Below are 18,701 nucleotides of genomic sequence, written 5' to 3'. Positions count from 1 at the left end.
GTCCACTAGCAATGATATGCTGACCTGACTGAGAAAAGACTAGACCTGTTGAAATGCCAAGCCACCAAATCTTCTCTGCCTTGGAACAACGGTATCTGGAGAATTCTCTGAAACATCTATGGGCAAAAAGAGGAATCTCAGCATATCTTCATCCCAAGTTCCAATTAATGGGTTTATTAGTTCATCAACCATCTTCACTAAAATATGCCCTCTAGGGGTCCAGACTTTCAGATCCTCACTACTATGGTTCCAATTGTCATCCCAAATATTAATCTACGTTCCATCGCCCGCTCTCTATATATAAATTTTCTTAAAGCACGACGGAACCTGAACCTTAGCCGCCCGTATTGACTTGTCTTGTTTCTGATTGGATCCTTCAGATTTTTTTCCACAGTGACACATGCTGTTTGGGCGTGTTTGGATGTCGCCCTCGCCTGGGCTCGCCTGCCAGGCAAGCGATCGTAGCCCCAGGCGATCGAAATCGAACGTCTGGGGACGCTGCCTGGCGTCTGAGCTGCCTGGGAGGCAGCATCCAAACATGCCCAATGTGTCGGAGACCCAGGATCACACCATGATATACTACTACCTCCTTGTCACAACGAAATACATTGGCTTGCCACGTGGTGTATATTCATCTATGCCATGACGGTCGGATTTCTGATGGGTTTCTTGTTTCAACTACATTGTACATCCATTTCGATCAGCATTCTCAGACCAACTTGCATATCCATTTTAGAGCCCGTTTGGCACGGCTCGGGCAGCTCCGGCTCCGCCTGAGTGCCGATCACTGTAGGAACACTGTAGTTAGAAGCCGATTTTCTCTCCCCTGCTTTATTTTTTCACTGTAGCTCGGATACTGTTCACGGAGCCGGTGGAGCCAAATATTTTTTGGCTTCACCGGTGAAGCCGTTGGCTGCGAGAGGGAGAGGGAAGGAGAGAGAAATCTAGCTTCTGGCCCTTAATCACCGAGAGTCTTTCAGTTTCAGTCTGTGTCTCTGTGAGTTAACTATAGACGAAATAAAACGAAGCAAAGGAATGCAGTTCATATATATATGTAGCTCTAATCAGCATACAGTCCATCTCCATCAGCTGTGAGGAGACGCCGTCGTCCACGCAAGCTGAACTGGATCAATTCAAATCATCAGATGAAGCTGCCGCCGCTCCCATGCAGAGGGGCACCCTGGCATGACAGTGCAACGGAGTAGGCGTCGCCGAAAGGGTTGAACTGAGACACAGCGGCGGCGCCATACTGAGGCTGAAACTGTAACTGCTGCGGCATCCCAAACATGGCTTGCTGCGGCCGCGCTATCATCGACATCTGCACGCCGGTCGGCGGCGCCACGCCGTTGGACATCGCGAACGGATCGTTCTGCTGATCAGAGGCGTGCCCATTTCCATAGGCGGCATTCATGGTTGCCTGCTGCTGCCTCCTTGCGCCGTCCTCGTACAAGCTATCCAGCAGCAGCCTGTCGAAGCCCCCAGCCTACAAGAATCGCCAATGTGAATGCGGAGAAGGGAGGGGATGCTGGCAAGAAAGAAGAGAGGGGATGCTGCAATGTTCTTTACCAGCTTGCTCTCTGCCAGCTGGTTGCTGCTGCTGGGCTGGGCTGTGACCAGAGCTAGCTCCCAGCCTGACGATCCTGTTATCTCACTCAAACCGATTGCAGACGCGTTGCTGGAACCACCTGCACATTGGAGATGAACACAATGTTGCGTGAATTTGATGCCATGCTATTGGCTGTTGAATTCATGAGACAGCAATCAGGTGCGGAAAATGGTGCTTGAAGCTTGCCTGGTGGTACTATGGCAAGAGCCAGTGCATTGCTCTCTTCAAGTGCAGCAGCAGCAGGGTTTACTTCATGCAGGCCCTGATTATCACCGACACAACGGATATGGTCACCAATATTATTGTTACTCCCTCCGTTCCAAATTATAAGTCGCTTTGACTTTTTTGGTTCATCCATTTTTTTTTAAGTATGCATAACAGAGTGGATGTACCAAAAAAAAAAAAAGTCAAAGCGACTTATAATTTGGAACGGAGGGAGTAGTTTGCAAATAAATAGCTGCTGAAGTATTATGCGCTAACAAGAGTTACCAGCAAATCGGCAGTAGCAGTCGGAGTTTCAGGCTCATTGTCGCTGTCATCATCTGCAAACTGAGCAGGTTCTTCATGCTCAGGAGGAGCTTCCTCTGCAACAGGTTCTTCAAACGCCTCGAACGTCAGTTCAGGGGTTTGTTCTTTTTCGTAACGAATTACGAAATCTAGCTGCTGGTACTCCTGTTGAGTACAGGAGATTTAGAATTTGTATATATTTTAGATTAGCTGAATAACACAAAAGAAAATAAAATGAATTAACTCACTATGGTCTCATTTGGAAGAGGTGCAGTTCTAGGGGCTTCTCTGATGTACTCCTCCATTGTTCCAAGAAATGATGGTGGTGGCTGAAGATCATTCAGGAAAAGGAAGTGTTTGGCATCAGAGTTCAGAACTCCCTACTATACTAAGAACTTTAATAGATGAACCGTGGTGGAACAAGATTGGGGAGTCTGTTTGGTGGTGCAAGGACCTCTCTCAGAATTGGAAACTGGAAGCTTCTGGCCAGTTCCAGACGTCTGCAGAGCTCGTAGAAATCAGAAAGAGACTTCGCCTGTTATAATCTGATGATCATTAGCTCACATAGACAGCTGTAAAAATTCCACAGAATGGTATCAAGTCATCATGCTGCAGTTGTACACACCAGATTTCCTGTCCTTCTATAGATGTCCAGAGCTTTGATAGCATCAAGTTTTGTCATATCAAAGAACTGCAAAAAACATCAGAATCCAAAACTGTCACAAAAACCAAGATGTACACTTTTATTAAAAAAAAAACCAAGATGTACACTGCCATCTCATAGGAGAGGAAGTTCATCAAAGTACCAAATCCACAAGGTTAATGATCCCATCATTGAGTGCACAGTAGACCTTGAAGCTTTCCTTCAACACCTGAGCAGTTCATGTGTCGTCATCTCGATCAATGATGCTAGCAAACAATGCTAATCAGCACTGAGGTTACACATACATACGGACATACCAGAGCCAAGGCATACTGTATGAGGTAGTTTCCAAAAGCTGCCCCTTCAGGCTGCAAGAACCACCAGTGCAGCATTTTGCAAGATTAGTCTGGTATAGTCAGGAACAGTACTTGACATTGATACAGAAGGTACTCCTAGCTGTGTGCCTGTGTGCTCTTCTACCTGACAGCTGACAAGCTGGAAGAGCAGCTGCTGCAGTGCAGTAAGCTGCTCCAAGAGATCGTCCTGGCCTAAGGTCCTTGTTCTGCTCTGCCCCTGAAAGTTAAGCAGTCAAGCATATGCTAGTAAGAAAGAAGAAACTGTGTCACTGAAACTCTGAAACCAGTTGCAATTGCACAAAGTCACAAACCTTGGGGTCTCCCTCTGCAGGTCTCAGTCGCTCGGACTCGATGTCGTATCTGAGGACTCTGAAGCACTCAAGCCGCTCCTCGAGATACAGCGCGTACGTGCGCACCCACGCAGAGCAGTCCCATGCTGCAAGAGACAGTGCAGACGAGAGTCAGGTTCAGGTCAAGAAGCAAGCAGAAATGCATTCAGGTTGGAATGGAGATGCAATGTAACCTTGTGGGCTGGAGTCATCCTTGAAGTTGGACATCCGCAGGGCGTGGCCGTTGCGCCGGTAGCCGAGCAGCTCCTCCCTGAACGCCGCGTCGCCTTCGCGCAGCGTCCTGTGGATCACGATCAGCGTCTTCAGAGCGACCTGCCCAGTTTTTTTTTCATAAAGCATTTTACCATTTTCCTTGTGCATCAGATCGATCGGGGAAGAAGCAATGGCTGGCAATGGCGTACGTACCACCCAGTTACGCGTCTTGGAGAGGCGCTTGGCGAGCGCGTGGACGCAGTAGGAGACGTCGGTGAGCGGGCGGGAGGAGGACGTGGCGGCGAAGATCGCTGCAGCGACAGCCGACCAGTTAGATTTTCACTGGAGCGGTCGATCGCAGGAGAGGAGAAGAGAGCGCGGGGACAAGTAGTGTCACCGGCGACGTGACGCTCCTTGGGCGGTCGCTCGACGTGGGTGGTGGCCTTGACCACGGCGACGTCGAGGTCCTTGCGCTCGCGGCCGCCGCCGCTGTTCACCTTGGCGATCCCCACGGTGGCGGAGTCCTTGATGGCGCCGCACGCCTTCCGCCACCGCTTCTGCACCGACACTGAACCCATCGGCGGCGGTGGCGGCGGGCGCGCCGGTCGTCTGCCTCGCCTCGCTCGCTTCTCTCCCTGCTGGTGCCTCACGGCTCACGCGCGCGCTAAGTCGTCGCCGTCGCCGAGGGTCGTGGCTCGCGCGTGGCCAGATCACCCTATTTAAATTCCAACTACGAACTCAGAAATGGCGCGACGTGCGCGGCTGTTCGATCAACCATGCACCCGAATCTGAATCAAACAGATCAAACGACGGGGTCCCTGCCGGCCGGCGACCGGCCGCGGCTGGAAGACGCCATCTTTTTGACGCGTTCTTCGCTGGTTGCCGCCGCCGCTCAGCAAGCCCCAAATGGTCATCTGCTCACTCTAATATGCCAACCGAGTGCTGCCTCTGGACATGAAAAACATTTTTTGGTTCACTAGCAATAAATCCAAGAAGATCCACAAAACTAAACAAAAAAGTCGCATCTCAGGACTCATGAACGTCACTGCCACAAGCAACAAGAACAAACAGATTGAGCCACAGCTCGGACTCCTTAACAGAAATCCCTGACAATAGAATATTCAGTACAATGGGATTTCAGAAGCTGGAAAGCTCCACTCGGAAAGGCGGATGAAACGTGAAGTTCGCCCCTAACAAGAATACATTTATAATAACGTCAAAGAATATTCCAGATATAGTTGATTGGTACAATCGTACAACACAACAATATCAATTTCTTTCATTTCTGCCACACACTGACTGTTGATTTTGTAGATTTAGTTACAGAATGCAACTCCCCAGAAAGGGGAAATGCATTAACAAAAAAACATGTATGCATTCTTCAGGGGGGAAAACTGTGGATGATCGATTTGAGGTATACATAAGCTGGTATGGTTTCCTTTTGTAGCTTCATTAGTCTATAAGTTGACACCATGTCACCAAACTGTATATGCCACCATGAATCCGAACTGACTTCAACATCCTCTTCGCATCTCTTTTATTTCCTTTTGGCAAAGGAATTGGAATGTTCATGCCTTTGCGAAGAAGATATGCCCTAACCCTACTGCCAATGTTCATTAGCACGCACCAATTGCTGAGGTCAAATTTCTCAGATACATGGTGTTTGCTGAAGTCCATTGTAATGCCTTTTGTGTTTCCATAAACAGTGAACCTTTGCTTGCCTATATGATCTAGCTTATGGTTGTCTGCATCGAATCCGATCGATCTGAGCTGTAAATTGTTTGAATGAAATCCTCAACCACCTTTGTTGGTGCTTTTGCTTTAAGCAACATTTCATTGTATTCTGCTTCTGGGTTTGACAGTGCTACAATCGCCCCACCTGCCCCTACTGAGGCTTCTCCATCATGCAGGATAACCGTTCGAATCACAATGTTCAGATCAAATGTGTGGTTGTACGAAAAGAACCCAATCGATCCTGAGTACACACCTCTCGGACTAGTTTCAAGTGAATCAAGGATCTCCATTGATCTAACTTTTGGGGCCCCAGTCATTGAACCACCTGGAAAGGCCGCTTTCACACAATCAACAGGGCTTAGATTCGACTTCTTTGTTCCACGGACAGTACTCACCATGGTGTGGACAGTTTTATATGATTCTACATCCATGAGACGAGGGACATGCACACTCCCTGGTTCACAAACCTTGCCAAGATCATTTCTTAGGAGGTCAACAATCATCAAGTTCTCAGCCTGATCTTTTTCACTGTTGAAGTTGAGCACATGCAAAAAGAAAAAATATAGGAGTAGCATGAGCACTGTGATAAACAAATCCATAATCCTACAGGGTTAGCATTCGAACATCTAGATAACATTGAAACTGATCTGGCAGGAAAGGAAGATACTGATAAGAAATAGTTGTGACTGTAGAAACCTCCAATGATACACAACAAAAAACTAGGTCTCTTGTGCTTACAGTAAATGTTATACAACCATGCAATTTTCTGTCATAGATCTGTCAACTAAAAACTGAATTAGCTTCAGCAGAACAGACTATTGAACCAAGCTTAAACATGAATGTCAATATATATTTTTTGATTCCTTAACACACTAATCAAGTTATTTTTACCAACTTCTTCCACAAGACCATTTGTGAAGAAACTTAATTTAAAATACTAAGAATAGCAAATAAAATAAATCAGGGAAAGCAAAGAAACAGCATCCCAAGCTCAATATTTCCTGAATAAAGAGTGGTAGAGCCAAGATATATCTAGAAGACAATATAGTGTACTTGCCTGTATTTCAACTGCAAACGTAAGCATTCATCTTCCTCTGGTATTCTGCCACGTGCTATAGTACCTTTGATTGGTTTTGCTTCTAGAACTCCACCTCGGTCTGGAGAAGAGCAACATATGCTCAAGTTTTCTGAGGAGAAGTTAAGCCAAGCTGCATAAGGTGCTGGATTTTGTTTTCTCAGTTTAAGGTAGAGTTGGAGCGCATTTATATAGTCTACTCTTCTCTTCATCTGAGTAGTTAAGCACAACTCATAGCTTTCTCCATCCCTGATATAGTCCAAGCAACTCTGAACATCTCTAATATACTGATCCTTTGATTTCTCTACAACAAAACTCTGCTTATGCACACTGGATGATCTAGCATATGCCTTCCCATTAATTGGTGATCCTGGGGACATACCACCCAACCTGAGAAGCTTCTTCTCAGTCTCAACTAACCATGAAGTATGTGTTGAATTTTTGCATATCCCATCTCCATTACTAGAATAAAATTCATCATGCAGTGACAAAATATACACATCACCATTACTGTGATCAACCACCACAGTGTTATCAGCAAAGACGAAACATGCATCAGGAGTACTTGATTTGGCCTTGTTAGATGATGCATCGCACTCCACTTTAAGACCATACCTGGTATACAATGAAAACTGAGGTTCAAAAGGATCTTAAAGAAACCCAAAAGAAATAGATAATACAAAGAGAATTAAATGATGTACAGAAGGATCCATTGTCCGCACGAGATGATTACAGGAATGGGGAAGTCAAAGATAGAAAACAATAGTTTGTAGCATGGAAGACCTGTTTGTAGCAGGAAACTAATCAAGTGCAGGCAAAATCGATGCATAATATCGAATCTACTGCCAGAAGTGTATAATTTGAGTTAAAAAAAAAGCGTCGATTCATGACAAGAAATTAACATACCCTAGATATCCAACGAAGCCACCATAGAATTCAAAGGGCAGTCCTTCGTAATCCTTCTCATTGAATTGAATGGACTCGATCTCCTGCAAAGTGTGAAACAGTGAGAATCAAAACTCAGACAAATGCATGGCACAATCTACTGCATATTACACTTTACTCATAAACCTATGGTATGGATGATCGTGTTAACATACAGAATACAAATAGTACTCCCTCCATGTTCCTAAAGAAAGTCGTTTTGAGATTGTCTTAAGTCAAACATTTTAAACTTTGACTACAAATAAATTCTTTTGGTTTGAGTTTGAAAATATAAAGTGATGTAAGTAGATTCATCTCAAAATGTAGTTTTATAAATAAAAAGTATAGATTAACTATATTTTATAAATATTTTATAGCAAAAAGTAGCAGTCAAAGTTGTTTTTGGAGACCGTGTCGATGTCTAAAACGACTTTCTTTAGGGACATGGAGGGAGTATGTCGGTAACCACAAATACTTCATGCTGAGATGCCTCAGACCAGCACATTTTGTTTTGGACATGGCTAAAACCAGTCAAAAACCCTGGCTTGCTACCAATTGACTACATAACCTAGTAACACAATTATTTTGTTCCTCTCTACTGCAGGAGCTGAGAAAGTTCCTATAGTGGCAGGTGATCTATGTTAAACCCTCTAATCCCCATTTAATTATTTAATTTAAACAAAACAGTTGGGCTATTGTACATTAAAAAAAATACCAAAACAGTTGGGCTCCTTGTACCTATTAATGAACACGAAGTCATTTCTGCTTGAGTAAATTATTCAGACTATGAGACTACAAGACATAGATAGTGGCAAATGGTAACCAGGTTATAATCACACAAAATTAATAAGATTAAAATAGTTATCAGAAGCATCAATCTTTAAACATATACCCTGTTAAGGAACTCCAAGAAGCCCTCTTTGATGAAGTTTTTGGCAGTATATCCATAAGCATCTTGGGTAATAAGCGTTCCTCCACAATTGGCTCTGGAAAAGAATTTGTGATATGCAGAATAACATGAAGGTCTCTACCACATGCTGGCAGACATAATGCTTATAATGCACTAAAGCATGATTCCTTCTTACCTTTGACCAGATAGGTGGAATGCCATTTGCTTCCACAGGGACCCACCTTTGCCACCCATGAATGAAAAACGTGCCCTATTCTGCAAGCAGAAATTGATCACAACAAAGACAGAAAAGATCATGTGACACACAAAAGTGAATTCACTATCTCCATGAGGAAAGAAAAGAAGTCGCAATCCAAATAAGTTTCAGCAAATTTCCAGATTTATCACTCAACGAGACAGTGATTGCAGCTCAATTCATGTAGATCATGAGTTGAAGAGAAAATAGTATCCTCTTTTTTTTTCATTCGATTTTGGTGATTAGTTAAGAGTAAGCTGACTGCATACCTGGTCGACTGATGAGCTATCCAACCAAAACGTGTCTTCACCGCTTTGATGGCCAAAAAGCAGCCCAAATATGTCTTCAGAGCCAACTGTGGGACAAAGGAAATTTTCAATCTTCTTCCATCGTAATCGTAAACACTTTTTCCCAATGCCTCTCTTTCCAAGTACAGGCTCTGAAAGTTCCATTCTTTCAGTACACAAGTCCTTAGGGATAGAATCACAATGGCTTGCAGAATTGACCTGCAGAATAACAGGAGTCTCTGCTAAAATGATGTGTAAAGGTATAGTGTGTCAACTACTTCATCATAGACAGTACTTGAGATTTTTCCAGTTTACCAATACTGTGAACCTTTCTTTCCTGAAGCCATGATGAGCACAATCTAAAATCTCCTGTTATCTTCTTAAAGTTTCGGAAAATCTGTCTTCCGTGATGAGTAGCAATGCTCTCTGGATGAAACTGGGTTAAAGGGCAATCATGTGTAAGAACAGCTTACTACAACATAGAGAAATCACCGCACAGGACAAACTAGGATACCTGCACTCCATAATGAGGCCTGCTAGAGTGCCTGATGCCCATGATAACTCTGCCATCATCTGACTCACTAGTATGTCCTATGCTGGATAGTTCCCCATCATTGTTACTGTACTCTAGAGGGTTTGTCATAAAGTTGTTGTCCAATGATCCCAAGAAGGTGCTGACATTACTTCGGTCACTTTCAAGGTAAGAAAGCAAATTTGGAGAAGCAGTCCACGCTATTGATGTAAGATCACCAGGTAGAGAACCAGATTCTATTACAAGTGAATGATACCTCACTACCTGAAAACAGCACAAGCAAGTTCAAAGCATTTAGAAGTTCATATGGAAACTGAAGACTGAAATGAAACACAAATGGCAAGGGATGGGACAAGTGGTACACTAACCTTGAAGCCAGAGTTTCTACCTGATGGGACACAATTAAAGAGGTAGCATCCATCATGCTCAATTTCACTGAAACAATAAAGAGGAGTGTTAAATCATGCATAAACTGTAAGAATAGCAAGAATTCAGCAGCAGTGCTCAGCGAATTTTATTAACATGAATTCAAGGCCTTGCCTGAGTCGCCCGTGTATAGCTTCTGGAGCATGAACAATCTTAGCACCATGTACAAATCCCAGGGCCTGCAATGGTCAAAGACAAGTAGACAACATCAACAACAGCAACGGCATTTCAGTAGTTACAGCCACGTGATCCATGCAAATTCCTTTGTGATCCAAAATAAATTCACAAGGATGACATTGAAAAAGAAAGGTGGATTTGAATATCACCTGGTGGCCAAGGCAGACACCCAAGATGGGTATATCTCCACACTCCAAAAGTATGCGCAGACATACACCTGAAAACAAAAACATGCACCAGATAAGTAAGTTCAAGTAGAACAGGGCAAAGCTGAAGACGAAGTTTGCCCACAAACCTATGTCGGCGGGGCAAGCCGGAGATCCAGGGCCAGGCGAGATGACGATGTTGTCGAAGGCCCGGTCCTTGTACACCCGGTTGAAGACGTCCCTCCACGTCCACTCGTCGTTGCGCACGACCACGGGCGGCACTGCGGAGGTGTCACGAGCTTCCGTCAGTTCCACCGCCCGCCCAAGAAGGCGCAATGAGCACGCCGCCGCCGCTCACGCGACGCAGCGGCAGGCGCGGAGAAGTGAGAGCCGCTTTCATACTCACCGCCGTTGACGACCGACAGCTCCTGGAATATGTTGTAGGTGTAGCTGTCGTAGTTGTTGATCAGCAGCGTCCTCACCGGCGGCTCCGGCGTGTCCTCCCCCTTGGCCCGCCGCGCCGCGAGATGGCGAGGGGGCGAGACCCGACGCGCGGCGGCGGAGGCGGAAGGAAGGTGGGACCACCTCGCCGCCGGCGGGGCGGGGAGGCGGAGTGCGGCCATCGCGGCGGGCCTGGCGGCACGCGCGGAGGATCCGGGTGGGTGGGAGGAGAAAGAAAAGGAAAGGCGCCTCTTTTTTTCTGGGGCCGTGGTTTGCCTAGACTGGAGTACGGTGAGCGCGCTTCTCGTTTTTGTTTTAATGGTCAATCGGAGTACGCTTTTCTGCCGACGTCTTCCCCTATCGTATCGGCGGGTGTGCCCACTGCCGTCGCCGTCGGGGTCTCCAACTCCACCACCAACTGCGCGCACCGGTGACCACACCGCCGCCACGAGGACGATCACGATGGTCGCTGCTCCCAACCCCGCGTAGGAGAACGGTACTATTTGATGAGGTAGAACTAATTCCTAAGTTTATTAAGCTAATTGGGATATGCATTTAATTTGGAATGAGGGGAGTATTTTGTTAACTCGTAAATTTATTGATTTAGCAAATTAATTACAGGGAACACCTGGACTTGCTCCTAGCTTAGGTTAACTAGCTAGTTGGCTAATATTTAGTTTGTCCATACGTTTGGATGCGCACTAGAGCTAATTTTAGTTAATTTTTCACTAGCTAGCAGTTAGCTCTTGTATCTAAACATAACAAAAAGATTAAACTTTTAAAAAGATAATAAAAGGACGTCAAAAATAATAAAAAGAAAGCCAATCTTTTGCAGAAGTTGAATAAAAAATTATCTTTCTGAGACCGACGACAATTAAAACAACAGCGCTGCTAATTTTTTTGGGTGCTAAAGAACGTTTTATTTGACCGAAAGTCTGGCCTGAAATAGGAGTATGAACCAGACCATCAGAGATTTTGGGTTGGTGTTCTAATTTACTCGCTCCTAATAGCTTGTAAGTTGTATATGCAGCGACAGATCTCTGGTAACAGCACAGACAAAGGGCCTGTTTGGGAGGGCTTCTCCCTAGCTCCGGCTCTAGCTCCTGTGGAGGAGCTCTGCCAAATATTTTTCTAGGATGCTATTTTTCAGAAGAGCCGGACTCTAGCTTCTCTGGAGGAGCCTAAAGAGGAGCCATGTCAAACACGTCCAAAGAAGCTGGAGTGAACCAGCTCATGAAATGGTGGTCAGCGGAAAGACGAGGATACCTCAGGGAGAAGGGTAATCCTGACGGATGGAAGAACATGCTTTTGTTGCGTCTGATGTTATAGTTGATGTTTTGGGCAGTGGCTGGAGGTCGCTAGTGGTGGGTGCACAGGTTAGGCTGAGACAAGGGAGTCAGTCCTGTTATGTCGCTTTTATACAGGCGTGTTGGTTCTTTTCTCTTGGTGGGTGAGGCTGGGCTCCGAGACAGTCTTGCGTTTGAACAGGACTCTGTAGCTGTTTCTTTCTTTCTCTTTGTTCTGTTTCGAACTCGTATATTTCCGTTGGCTTAATGAGAATCGTGTCGGAAACGGAAAAATAACAGGCCTCTGGTTTGTTGCCATGTGCTTTCTCACTCACCAACCCCACCACAACTTGGATCATTAGACCAACCAAAACATACTGGTCAACTATTCTCAGTTCTCTGGTACTGCTGCAGTTCTTATTGCTCATCCCAGACTTCACTCACATGACAGCTCTGGAGAAAAAAAAGAAGCCCGGCAAACTAAGAACAGAATTGCAGAAACAGAGTGATAACACGGTTCCATTAACTGGTTGGGATATCACTTCATGGCCTTCTTTACATCAGCATCTGGAGCTGGAGAAGTTGCAAGGAAACAACCATCAGATCCCCATGATTACAACTTACATGCCACTCTACAGGCATCTCTACATCTGCCGCGCTATAACGCTGCAGAAATGAAAATTGAGAAGCTCTGCTGCTTCTCCTAGAGAGCAAGAGTGAAGCCCCAGAAATGTTCCTTGGAGCAAGATCCATCTTCCTTAGCTCTCTTTCTCTAATGCTTGCTGTTGCTGGAGAAAATAAGCCTTGCTGACAAACCTCCCCTGTGAAAGCGCAAAAACTCAGACACCTTCAGAGACTGTGCAAAAGATGAGATATATACTGGTTTTGCTGCTGCAGAAAACATCACTTCAAGAGTCGGTTCTGGTGCTTACCTTGACCCGAGGCCGGTAGTACCGACTCTGCTTATTAGAGGGGAGGGGAGTGCACGGCTTCTGCTTGCGCTGCATCTTTAGAATGTTGCCTTCCCTGATAACAGCGCTGGTACCATTCTTTGGGAAGAGATCACTGTCTTCATGTTTAACCTGCAATGAAAATTCCACACTTGCCAGTAAGAAGCATGTTTCTTCAGGTAAAAGTGAACATAAGGGATGAATGGAATGCTAGCAGGGTTGCATTGTAAGTGGTCTCTCAGCATGTTGATGTAATGCACATTGTTAACATTAATAATTTTACATGGAAGAAAACTAGGTTCATTACAATGTACAACAGCAAGTTGGGGTAGGCTGGAGCCATATACCATTTGCAGTACAATGAGACAGTTTTAGGAAAATGCAGAGCAATTGATCATTAATATGTCTACATGAGGAGAATCAACCAAGCCTAACTAATGGTTTTCTTTCCAAAAGCACTCCAATATTTTTGCTATTTAAATGCTGAAAGGCCAGGTTGGCTAGAGTTCATTGCGCTAGCTTTTTGTACCACCAATTTGAGCCCAACCACTCTACCAACAATGGAACTTAGCATGCATACATGCCTTAGGGTACCTACATGTCTTTTGATGCAAAAGTGGTACCAGCTATCTATGGCTCATTAAAATGGTTAGGATATCTGGCAACTGTAAGGAAAGCTGAGTCACTCAGATAAGTTTACTTAAATAAGGAAACTTCCACAAATAATGCATAAAAATTTGAAAGTTAGTTGTTGAATGAGCATTTTTTCAGCAGGGATTATAAGGCGTGTTTCTTAGGTTTTGATGCTAAAGAAACGATACCGGCTTCTTCACTTCGGTTTTTCCTTTTCCTGATCATTATTGTTTTAATCATCCTTTATTCAGTTTTCTGTTTCTGCATACTTGCTTGAGAATCAGAAATATGCAAATAAGCATTTACTTCACAATTTCAGATCACTGGTTGAAGGTACTACTATATGAGGCCTCGAATGAAGTAGTGGACCTGTGAATTACCATGGTTTGAATTTTTTTCCAAAGCAAATAAGACCAAACTAAGATATTTTCGTCTACTTCAATTGAACTCCAAAACTGCGAATAAGATATAACGAGGGCTAATTTTCTTATAATAAAAAAAACTCGGCTGGTGGGGGTAAAGCCGCCCCCACGACATTAGCGTTAGAAGAAATTCTCTTCCTGGCCCAGTCGAGAAAACCCCCCGAAGGCCGGCTGCTCGGACACGCCACAGGGTGCCCAGGACACGTGGGCCACGTGCATATCTCTGAAGACACCGCAGTGGTTACGTGTATAACTCGACGGGGGGAGGGGGGTGTTACCCCCAGCTTGAAATTCGTTCCCACGAGGAGTCGAACTCAGGACCTAGGGGGTGCCGCTGGAAAGCTCTAACCACCTGGGCTAGAGTCCTTTGGCTAAGTTTCTTACAATGATTCAACTCAAAGAAAATGGCCATTTGGAATTTCCTTCTGCCTGGCCCATTAAACCAGTAAAGTCAAGTATTGGCGGAGGTAAAAATCCCGGCACATTGTACTTTGTCATATCAGCAAATTTCAGACACAAATTTTCTTCTGGAAGAAACTTGCCACTGATAAGAAATGTAAGCGAATGAAATGAAGTAATGCAGGCCAGATTTTCTAATCACCTGCTGATATAAAACAACAACAACAGATGATCTGTGCTTCTACTGAAATGAAACAAATTCTCTTTATCAGACGATATAAACTAATAACAAGTATAATTTAGGGTTCTAAGAACTCTAGCCATTTTAAGTTTTAACTGGAAATGGAAAACCTTTTATATCTAGATAAGCTAGAGATACTTACTACCACATGAGCAGAGGACAATGGCAAGTCAGGCCCATTGCCATCAGCGAACACAGAGCCTCTGCCACGCCACGCCTTGAGCACCCCGTCAGTGTTCAAGCTCAGCCCCAATCCTGTCTCTGGCAGTGCTAAAGCTCCAGTGTATCCTGTCTCTGGCAGTGCCAAAGCTCCGGTGTCGCCATTGGCAGACTCAGGACTCCCCTCCTCGTATATTGTCCCCAGCGACTTCTTCTTAGTCTTCTTCTTGTCTGTCACTTTAGACATTGCCACTGAAGGCGGTGGTGCCGGCGAAATGTCTTTCACAGGTATGGCAGGGCACATCCACCATTCAGGATCGACGCTATGCCGCTTCAGCGCTTGATTGATGATACTCTGATCGTGCCGGAAGCTGAGCCCGAGCACCATAAGGTTCCTGAGGTAAGGGTGCATCATCTTGTATCTGGGCAGGTTGGAGTTGACGCTTGAGCTTGACACGGACGTCCCGTTGTTTTCCATGGAGAGCTTACCCATGATGCCATCGATGCCCTCGGCCGCGCCCTCGTCGACGCCGCACAGGATAGAGTCGGCGTCGAATCCGTCGTCATCGTCGAAGTCGAGCTCCCCGGGCTCGTCAGGCGCCGCCGCAGCATCGTCAGGGGTCGCAGGGGACGGCGCCGGGTCGCGGAACTCGTTGAAGACGCTGCTGACGGCCGCGGGCGACGGGCAGCCCCTGGCAGCGGCGGCCGCGGGGCTCCGCGGCGTCAGAGGCGGCGGCGGCAGGTCGCGGAGGAGGAAGGCGGCCTCGCCGCCGGGGACGGGGAACGGCGGGAGGAGGTCGGAATAGGACGGGTCGTCGGCGAGCGCGGAGGCGAGGCCGAGGAGGCGGGGCGGCGCCGCCGCGTCGGTGGCCCCCTTGCCCCTGGCGACGGGGAAGACGGAGGGGTACATGGACGCGAGCAGCGCCGCCGCTTCGTTGTACGTCTGGCTGGGCCGCTTCCGCGGCGTGCGCGGGCGGTTGAGCGACAGCGACGCCGCCACCGACGACGAGGTGGCCGAGGAGGAGGCCGCGGACGCGTTGGACGCCTCCGAGAGCGTGGAGGACGCCGCGGAGTGCGCCGGCCTGGGCGGCGCCGGCGGCGGCGAGGCCTTGACCATCTCCAGGTCCGGCAGCCGGATGCCGCCGCCCGGGATGCACGACGACGCCATGGCGGCTCGTCCGCCGATCGATCAGTGAGTCAGTCGATCCAGCAACGGAAGGAAACGGAAAACCTCACCCAAAAATCGCGACTTTCCTTCCAAAACCCATCAGAGATTTCCGTTTTCCAGCTGGGCGGACCAAATCGGGAAGGAATCCCTGATCTTCGGAGATCACGGGTGGAAGCGCAAGGGGGAGCGGGGTGGGGAAGGGAAATCAGCTGGTGCCGTGCCGTCCTAAACCCAACCCGAACCAGCGGAAAACCCCCCACCAGAAAACCAGCGGAAAGGAAGAAAAGGAGGGGGCCAAGAGGGGCCGCGTGGAACCCGAGGAATTTCTTGTTCACAACGCCACCACTGGCTTCTGCTGCTGCTACTGCCTCTGCCGCCTGCCGCCTGCCGCCTGCCGCCTGCCCGGCCGGCCTCGGAGACGGAGCCAAAGTGCGGTGCCGGGTGCCGCCGACAAATAAAAATGCAATCTCGGGAAAAGGCGATCGCCGAGAAAGAAAAGGAGGGCGATTAGGGGCTGTTTAGTTCCCAAAAATTTTTGTGCACTATCACATCGAATCTTATGGCACAGGTACGAAGTACTAAATATAGACGGAAAAAAAACTAATTGTGTGAGAAATTACAAGGCAAAACTTTCGAACCTAATTAATCCATAATTAAATACTAATTATCAAATACAAATGAAACTGCTACGGTATCAAAAACCCAAAAAATTTTACATAAACGCGCCCTAATCAAAGCGGCCCGAGAAGAAACAGCAGGTGTGGTGGCTTGTTGTTAATCAAAGCGGCGGCGTCACCACCACCAGCCAGGCAGCCACCGGCACCGCACCAACCTCGAACAAGGCTCCAAAAGTAAACGAGCGTTCGAGCTTCAGGAGGTGGCGAGGTCGTGCGTGGCAGTTTCGGCGAGGGCTGTGTTTGCTGGTCTGAATTGGTGGCTGGATCGGCTGAAGGTGAATGGGCCGTTTGGCCCAGGCGTTCAGCTGGCCAGGCCAGCCGTTCGGCTGACCTAGAAAAACCAGCTCGTGCCCTCGTCACGCTTCCCCTCTCGCATTCGCTCCCACGTTCCCGCAGCCGAGTTAGGGTTGCGCCGCTCCCATGCTCTCGCCGCCGACGCATCGAGTTGTCGCCCGCCCAGCCACTCCCGCTTCGCCGCTCGGCCGTCCGCTGTCCTTCTCCCTTCCCCTCCCCCTCCCCCGTGCCGGAGACGGAAGGCGCCATCCACCTGTCCCGTGTCGCCGTATTCGGTGCGCGCTTGCCCTACCAGATCCTCCGCGTCGTCCTCGCCGTGTTTCTGGACGGATCCACCCCCTTCGTCGGATACGGCCTCACCTCCGACGACTCCGGTAAGTACCCGGCTTGCTTCAACGTTATGGCGATTCATATGTTTGGTGTCCTTTCTAGATCTGACTTGTACTCCGTGCATATACATTAAATCCGTCGTTTCCTATCCCATTTTGCCTACAAACTAGTAGATCCGCTTCGGTAGGGTTCAAGTTCCTGCTCACAAGTGTGGTTGGCTATGTACAGCCCGATTGTTAAGGTCACATACTACTTGCACATCCACAGCATTGGGTGTTAGTATAAACGCCATAAGTTTTTACTATTTTTCTTCAGACATGTTTGAAATCCCATCTTTCCGAGCATTGATCTATCTCGCTAATGTGTACAAACACATGTTTCAAAGCCCATCTTTCCTACAAGCTGTAAGGATAGTGCTAGCTCTACCGTAAAAGGTATTATACCCAAAAAAAGAAAATTAGTGCCCTTCTAGGTGTGTCTGGTTAGTTGTTTGTCTAATGGAAATCAGTGCTATGGGATTGGTATTTCGTTCCCAGGTTGGGTGCTGTACCTGAACCTAAAAACTGATGTGAAGACTTGTCCTGGTATTTGGTTCTCTGGAAACAACACAAAAAAAATAAATCAACTCTCGAACTGCACAGCAGATGTCGTTCATTCTAGCAAGATGGTTTAGACTAGACATGGAATTTATAGTGACACACCTGTTATGTGTGCACACATTTCTGCATCTTCAGCGAACTGTTGACTGTGTTATTTCTGCAACTCGAAAATAGTAGTAGATGGCTGGCATCTGCTCGATGCATGATGCATGGTATGAATCAAACAGTTCTGAAAAGTATGTTGCGACGTTTTCTGCATAAAGATGGACATCTTGTGGTTTCTTTAAATTTCCAATGACCCTTATCATACAGCTTCCATCTTGCTGACAGATTTCCATGTTCACCTTGTAGGTGTGCACTTTCCAAGTTTATATACTGGCACCGTCGTCAACAGCTTCCTACTCCCCGCCGGAATCCCCCCGGTACAACCTACGTTCCAAGCGCGTGAAGCGAGAAATCAAGGCAAGTCCACATTTTTGTCCATTGATTCGTGTTTGAGTTGTTTCGTTCTTTCCTTTTGTTTTTTTCCGGTACCGTTTCTATGCCTACCCACGAACGACAATAGCCCTTCCACGTTACAACAGATGCCTCCAAAGCGTGCAAGTTGGACCGACGACGAAACCAAGCTCTTGCTGGACCTTTGTCTTCAAGAGAAGGAAAAGTGTAACTTCAATCAGCAGGGCCTCACCACGGCTGGTTGGGCTAACATTTACACTTACTTCCCCCGTTTTGATAAGAAACGGTGCAACAACAAGCTAGGTTATCTCAAAAAAGCTTACCTAACATGGAAAGAAGGGCTTACAGCCACTGGGCTTGGGAGGGACCCCCATACGGGCGCCATTGCTGCTGATAGTGAGTACTAGGAAACTCAAGAAGTTCCGCAGCCCATGAACTCGGTATGTCATCTTGTTACAAGTTCTGATTGGATATGATATACTGTATGACATATGTCATCCTTTTTTTGCAGGATGACAGTCAACCTGAGGTACTACGTGGTAGGCA

At 46.9% G+C, this 18,701-nt stretch overlaps 3 protein-coding genes across 7 annotated transcripts; all 3 read right to left on the bottom strand.

Annotated features, from left to right (window-relative positions):
* Window positions 1-964: 964 nt before the first annotated feature.
* LOC136520963 (putative clathrin assembly protein At5g57200) lies at window positions 965-4,580 on the bottom strand. Of its 2 annotated transcripts, XM_066514675.1 has the most exons (14): window positions 4,052-4,580; window positions 3,868-3,965; window positions 3,636-3,774; window positions 3,424-3,548; window positions 3,237-3,329; window positions 3,074-3,124; window positions 2,920-2,985; window positions 2,739-2,804; window positions 2,568-2,648; window positions 2,362-2,442; window positions 2,096-2,278; window positions 1,793-1,868; window positions 1,567-1,685; window positions 965-1,483 (listed from the first exon to the last, which is right to left on the bottom strand). In XM_066514675.1, the coding sequence occupies exons 1-14, from the start codon at window positions 4,230-4,232 to the stop codon at window positions 1,142-1,144; spliced, it is 1,701 nt and encodes a 566-aa protein (XP_066370772.1). In that variant the 5' UTR covers window positions 4,233-4,580; the 3' UTR covers window positions 965-1,141. The 2 variants fall into 2 exon arrangements, with proteins under 2 accessions (XP_066370772.1, XP_066370771.1); XM_066514674.1 differs by having other exon boundaries at window positions 3,636-3,965.
* Window positions 4,581-4,726: 146 nt separating this feature from the next.
* LOC136520961 (probable aminodeoxychorismate synthase, chloroplastic) lies at window positions 4,727-10,845 on the bottom strand. Of its 3 annotated transcripts, none has more exons than XM_066514671.1 (13): window positions 10,507-10,845; window positions 10,250-10,381; window positions 10,104-10,171; window positions 9,892-9,956; window positions 9,720-9,786; window positions 9,334-9,615; window positions 9,115-9,255; window positions 8,802-9,038; window positions 8,473-8,552; window positions 8,280-8,373; window positions 7,370-7,452; window positions 6,446-7,078; window positions 4,727-5,916 (listed from the first exon to the last, which is right to left on the bottom strand). In XM_066514671.1, the coding sequence occupies exons 1-13, from the start codon at window positions 10,721-10,723 to the stop codon at window positions 5,385-5,387; spliced, it is 2,631 nt and encodes an 876-aa protein (XP_066370768.1). In that variant the 5' UTR covers window positions 10,724-10,845; the 3' UTR covers window positions 4,727-5,384. The 3 variants fall into 3 exon arrangements, with proteins under 3 accessions (XP_066370768.1, XP_066370769.1, XP_066370770.1); XM_066514672.1 differs by having other exon boundaries at window positions 9,148-9,255; window positions 10,507-10,844; XM_066514673.1 differs by having other exon boundaries at window positions 10,250-10,438; window positions 10,470-10,595.
* A 1,429-nt stretch (window positions 10,846-12,274) lies between these two features.
* LOC136520964 (protein CHLOROPLAST IMPORT APPARATUS 2-like) lies at window positions 12,275-16,262 on the bottom strand. Of its 2 annotated transcripts, XM_066514676.1 has the most exons (4): window positions 14,615-16,262; window positions 14,434-14,472; window positions 12,760-12,909; window positions 12,275-12,648 (listed from the first exon to the last, which is right to left on the bottom strand). In XM_066514676.1, exons 1-4 carry the CDS (start codon window positions 15,797-15,799, stop codon window positions 12,586-12,588), a joined length of 1,437 nt encoding a protein of 478 aa, XP_066370773.1. In that variant the 5' UTR covers window positions 15,800-16,262; the 3' UTR covers window positions 12,275-12,585. The 2 variants fall into 2 exon arrangements, with proteins under 2 accessions (XP_066370773.1, XP_066370775.1); XM_066514678.1 differs by lacking the exon at window positions 14,434-14,472 and having other exon boundaries at window positions 12,277-12,648; window positions 14,615-16,260.
* Window positions 16,263-18,701: the final 2,439 nt, after the last annotated feature.

The sequence above is a fragment of the Miscanthus floridulus genome, chromosome 18, assembly GCF_019320115.1.
Source record: "Miscanthus floridulus cultivar M001 chromosome 18, ASM1932011v1, whole genome shotgun sequence".
Lineage (NCBI taxonomy): Eukaryota > Viridiplantae > Streptophyta > Magnoliopsida > Poales > Poaceae > Miscanthus > Miscanthus floridulus.
The sequence above is the reverse complement of the archived record's forward strand: the minus strand, read 5'-3'. Positions and strand labels throughout refer to the sequence as shown.

What these genes read in the sequence shown, in the direction of transcription:
- LOC136520963 (XM_066514674.1), bottom strand. Translation starts at nt 4,232, where the DNA reads ATGGGTTCAGTGTCGGTGCAGAAGCGGTGGCGGAAGGCGTGCGGCGCC. An exon ending in TCCAGCTTGTCAGCTGTCAG is followed by an intron (nt 3,125 to 3,236) that starts GTAGAAGAGCAC and finishes TGGTTCTTGCAG; the next exon opens with CCTGAAGGGGCAGCTTTTGG. An exon ending in AGCTGGCAGAGAGCAAGCTG is followed by an intron (nt 1,484 to 1,566) that starts GTAAAGAACATT and finishes CGATTCTTGTAG; the next exon opens with GCTGGGGGCTTCGACAGGCT.
- LOC136520961 (XM_066514671.1), bottom strand. Translation starts at nt 10,723, where the DNA reads ATGGCCGCACTCCGCCTCCCCGCCCCGCCGGCGGCGAGGTGGTCCCAC. An exon ending in TTCCACCTATCTGGTCAAAG is followed by an intron (nt 8,374 to 8,472) that starts GTAAGAAGGAAT and finishes ATTCTTTTCCAG; the next exon opens with AGCCAATTGTGGAGGAACGC. An exon ending in GGCTTCGTTGGATATCTAGG is followed by an intron (nt 7,079 to 7,369) that starts GTATGTTAATTT and finishes ATTGTATACCAG; the next exon opens with GTATGGTCTTAAAGTGGAGT.
- LOC136520964 (XM_066514676.1), bottom strand. Translation starts at nt 15,799, where the DNA reads ATGGCGTCGTCGTGCATCCCGGGCGGCGGCATCCGGCTGCCGGACCTG. An exon ending in TTGTTGTTTTATATCAGCAG is followed by an intron (nt 12,910 to 14,433) that starts GTGATTAGAAAA and finishes TTTTCATTGCAG; the next exon opens with GTTAAACATGAAGACAGTGA. An exon ending in ACTACCGGCCTCGGGTCAAG is followed by an intron (nt 12,649 to 12,759) that starts GTAAGCACCAGA and finishes GCGCTTTCACAG; the next exon opens with GGGAGGTTTGTCAGCAAGGC.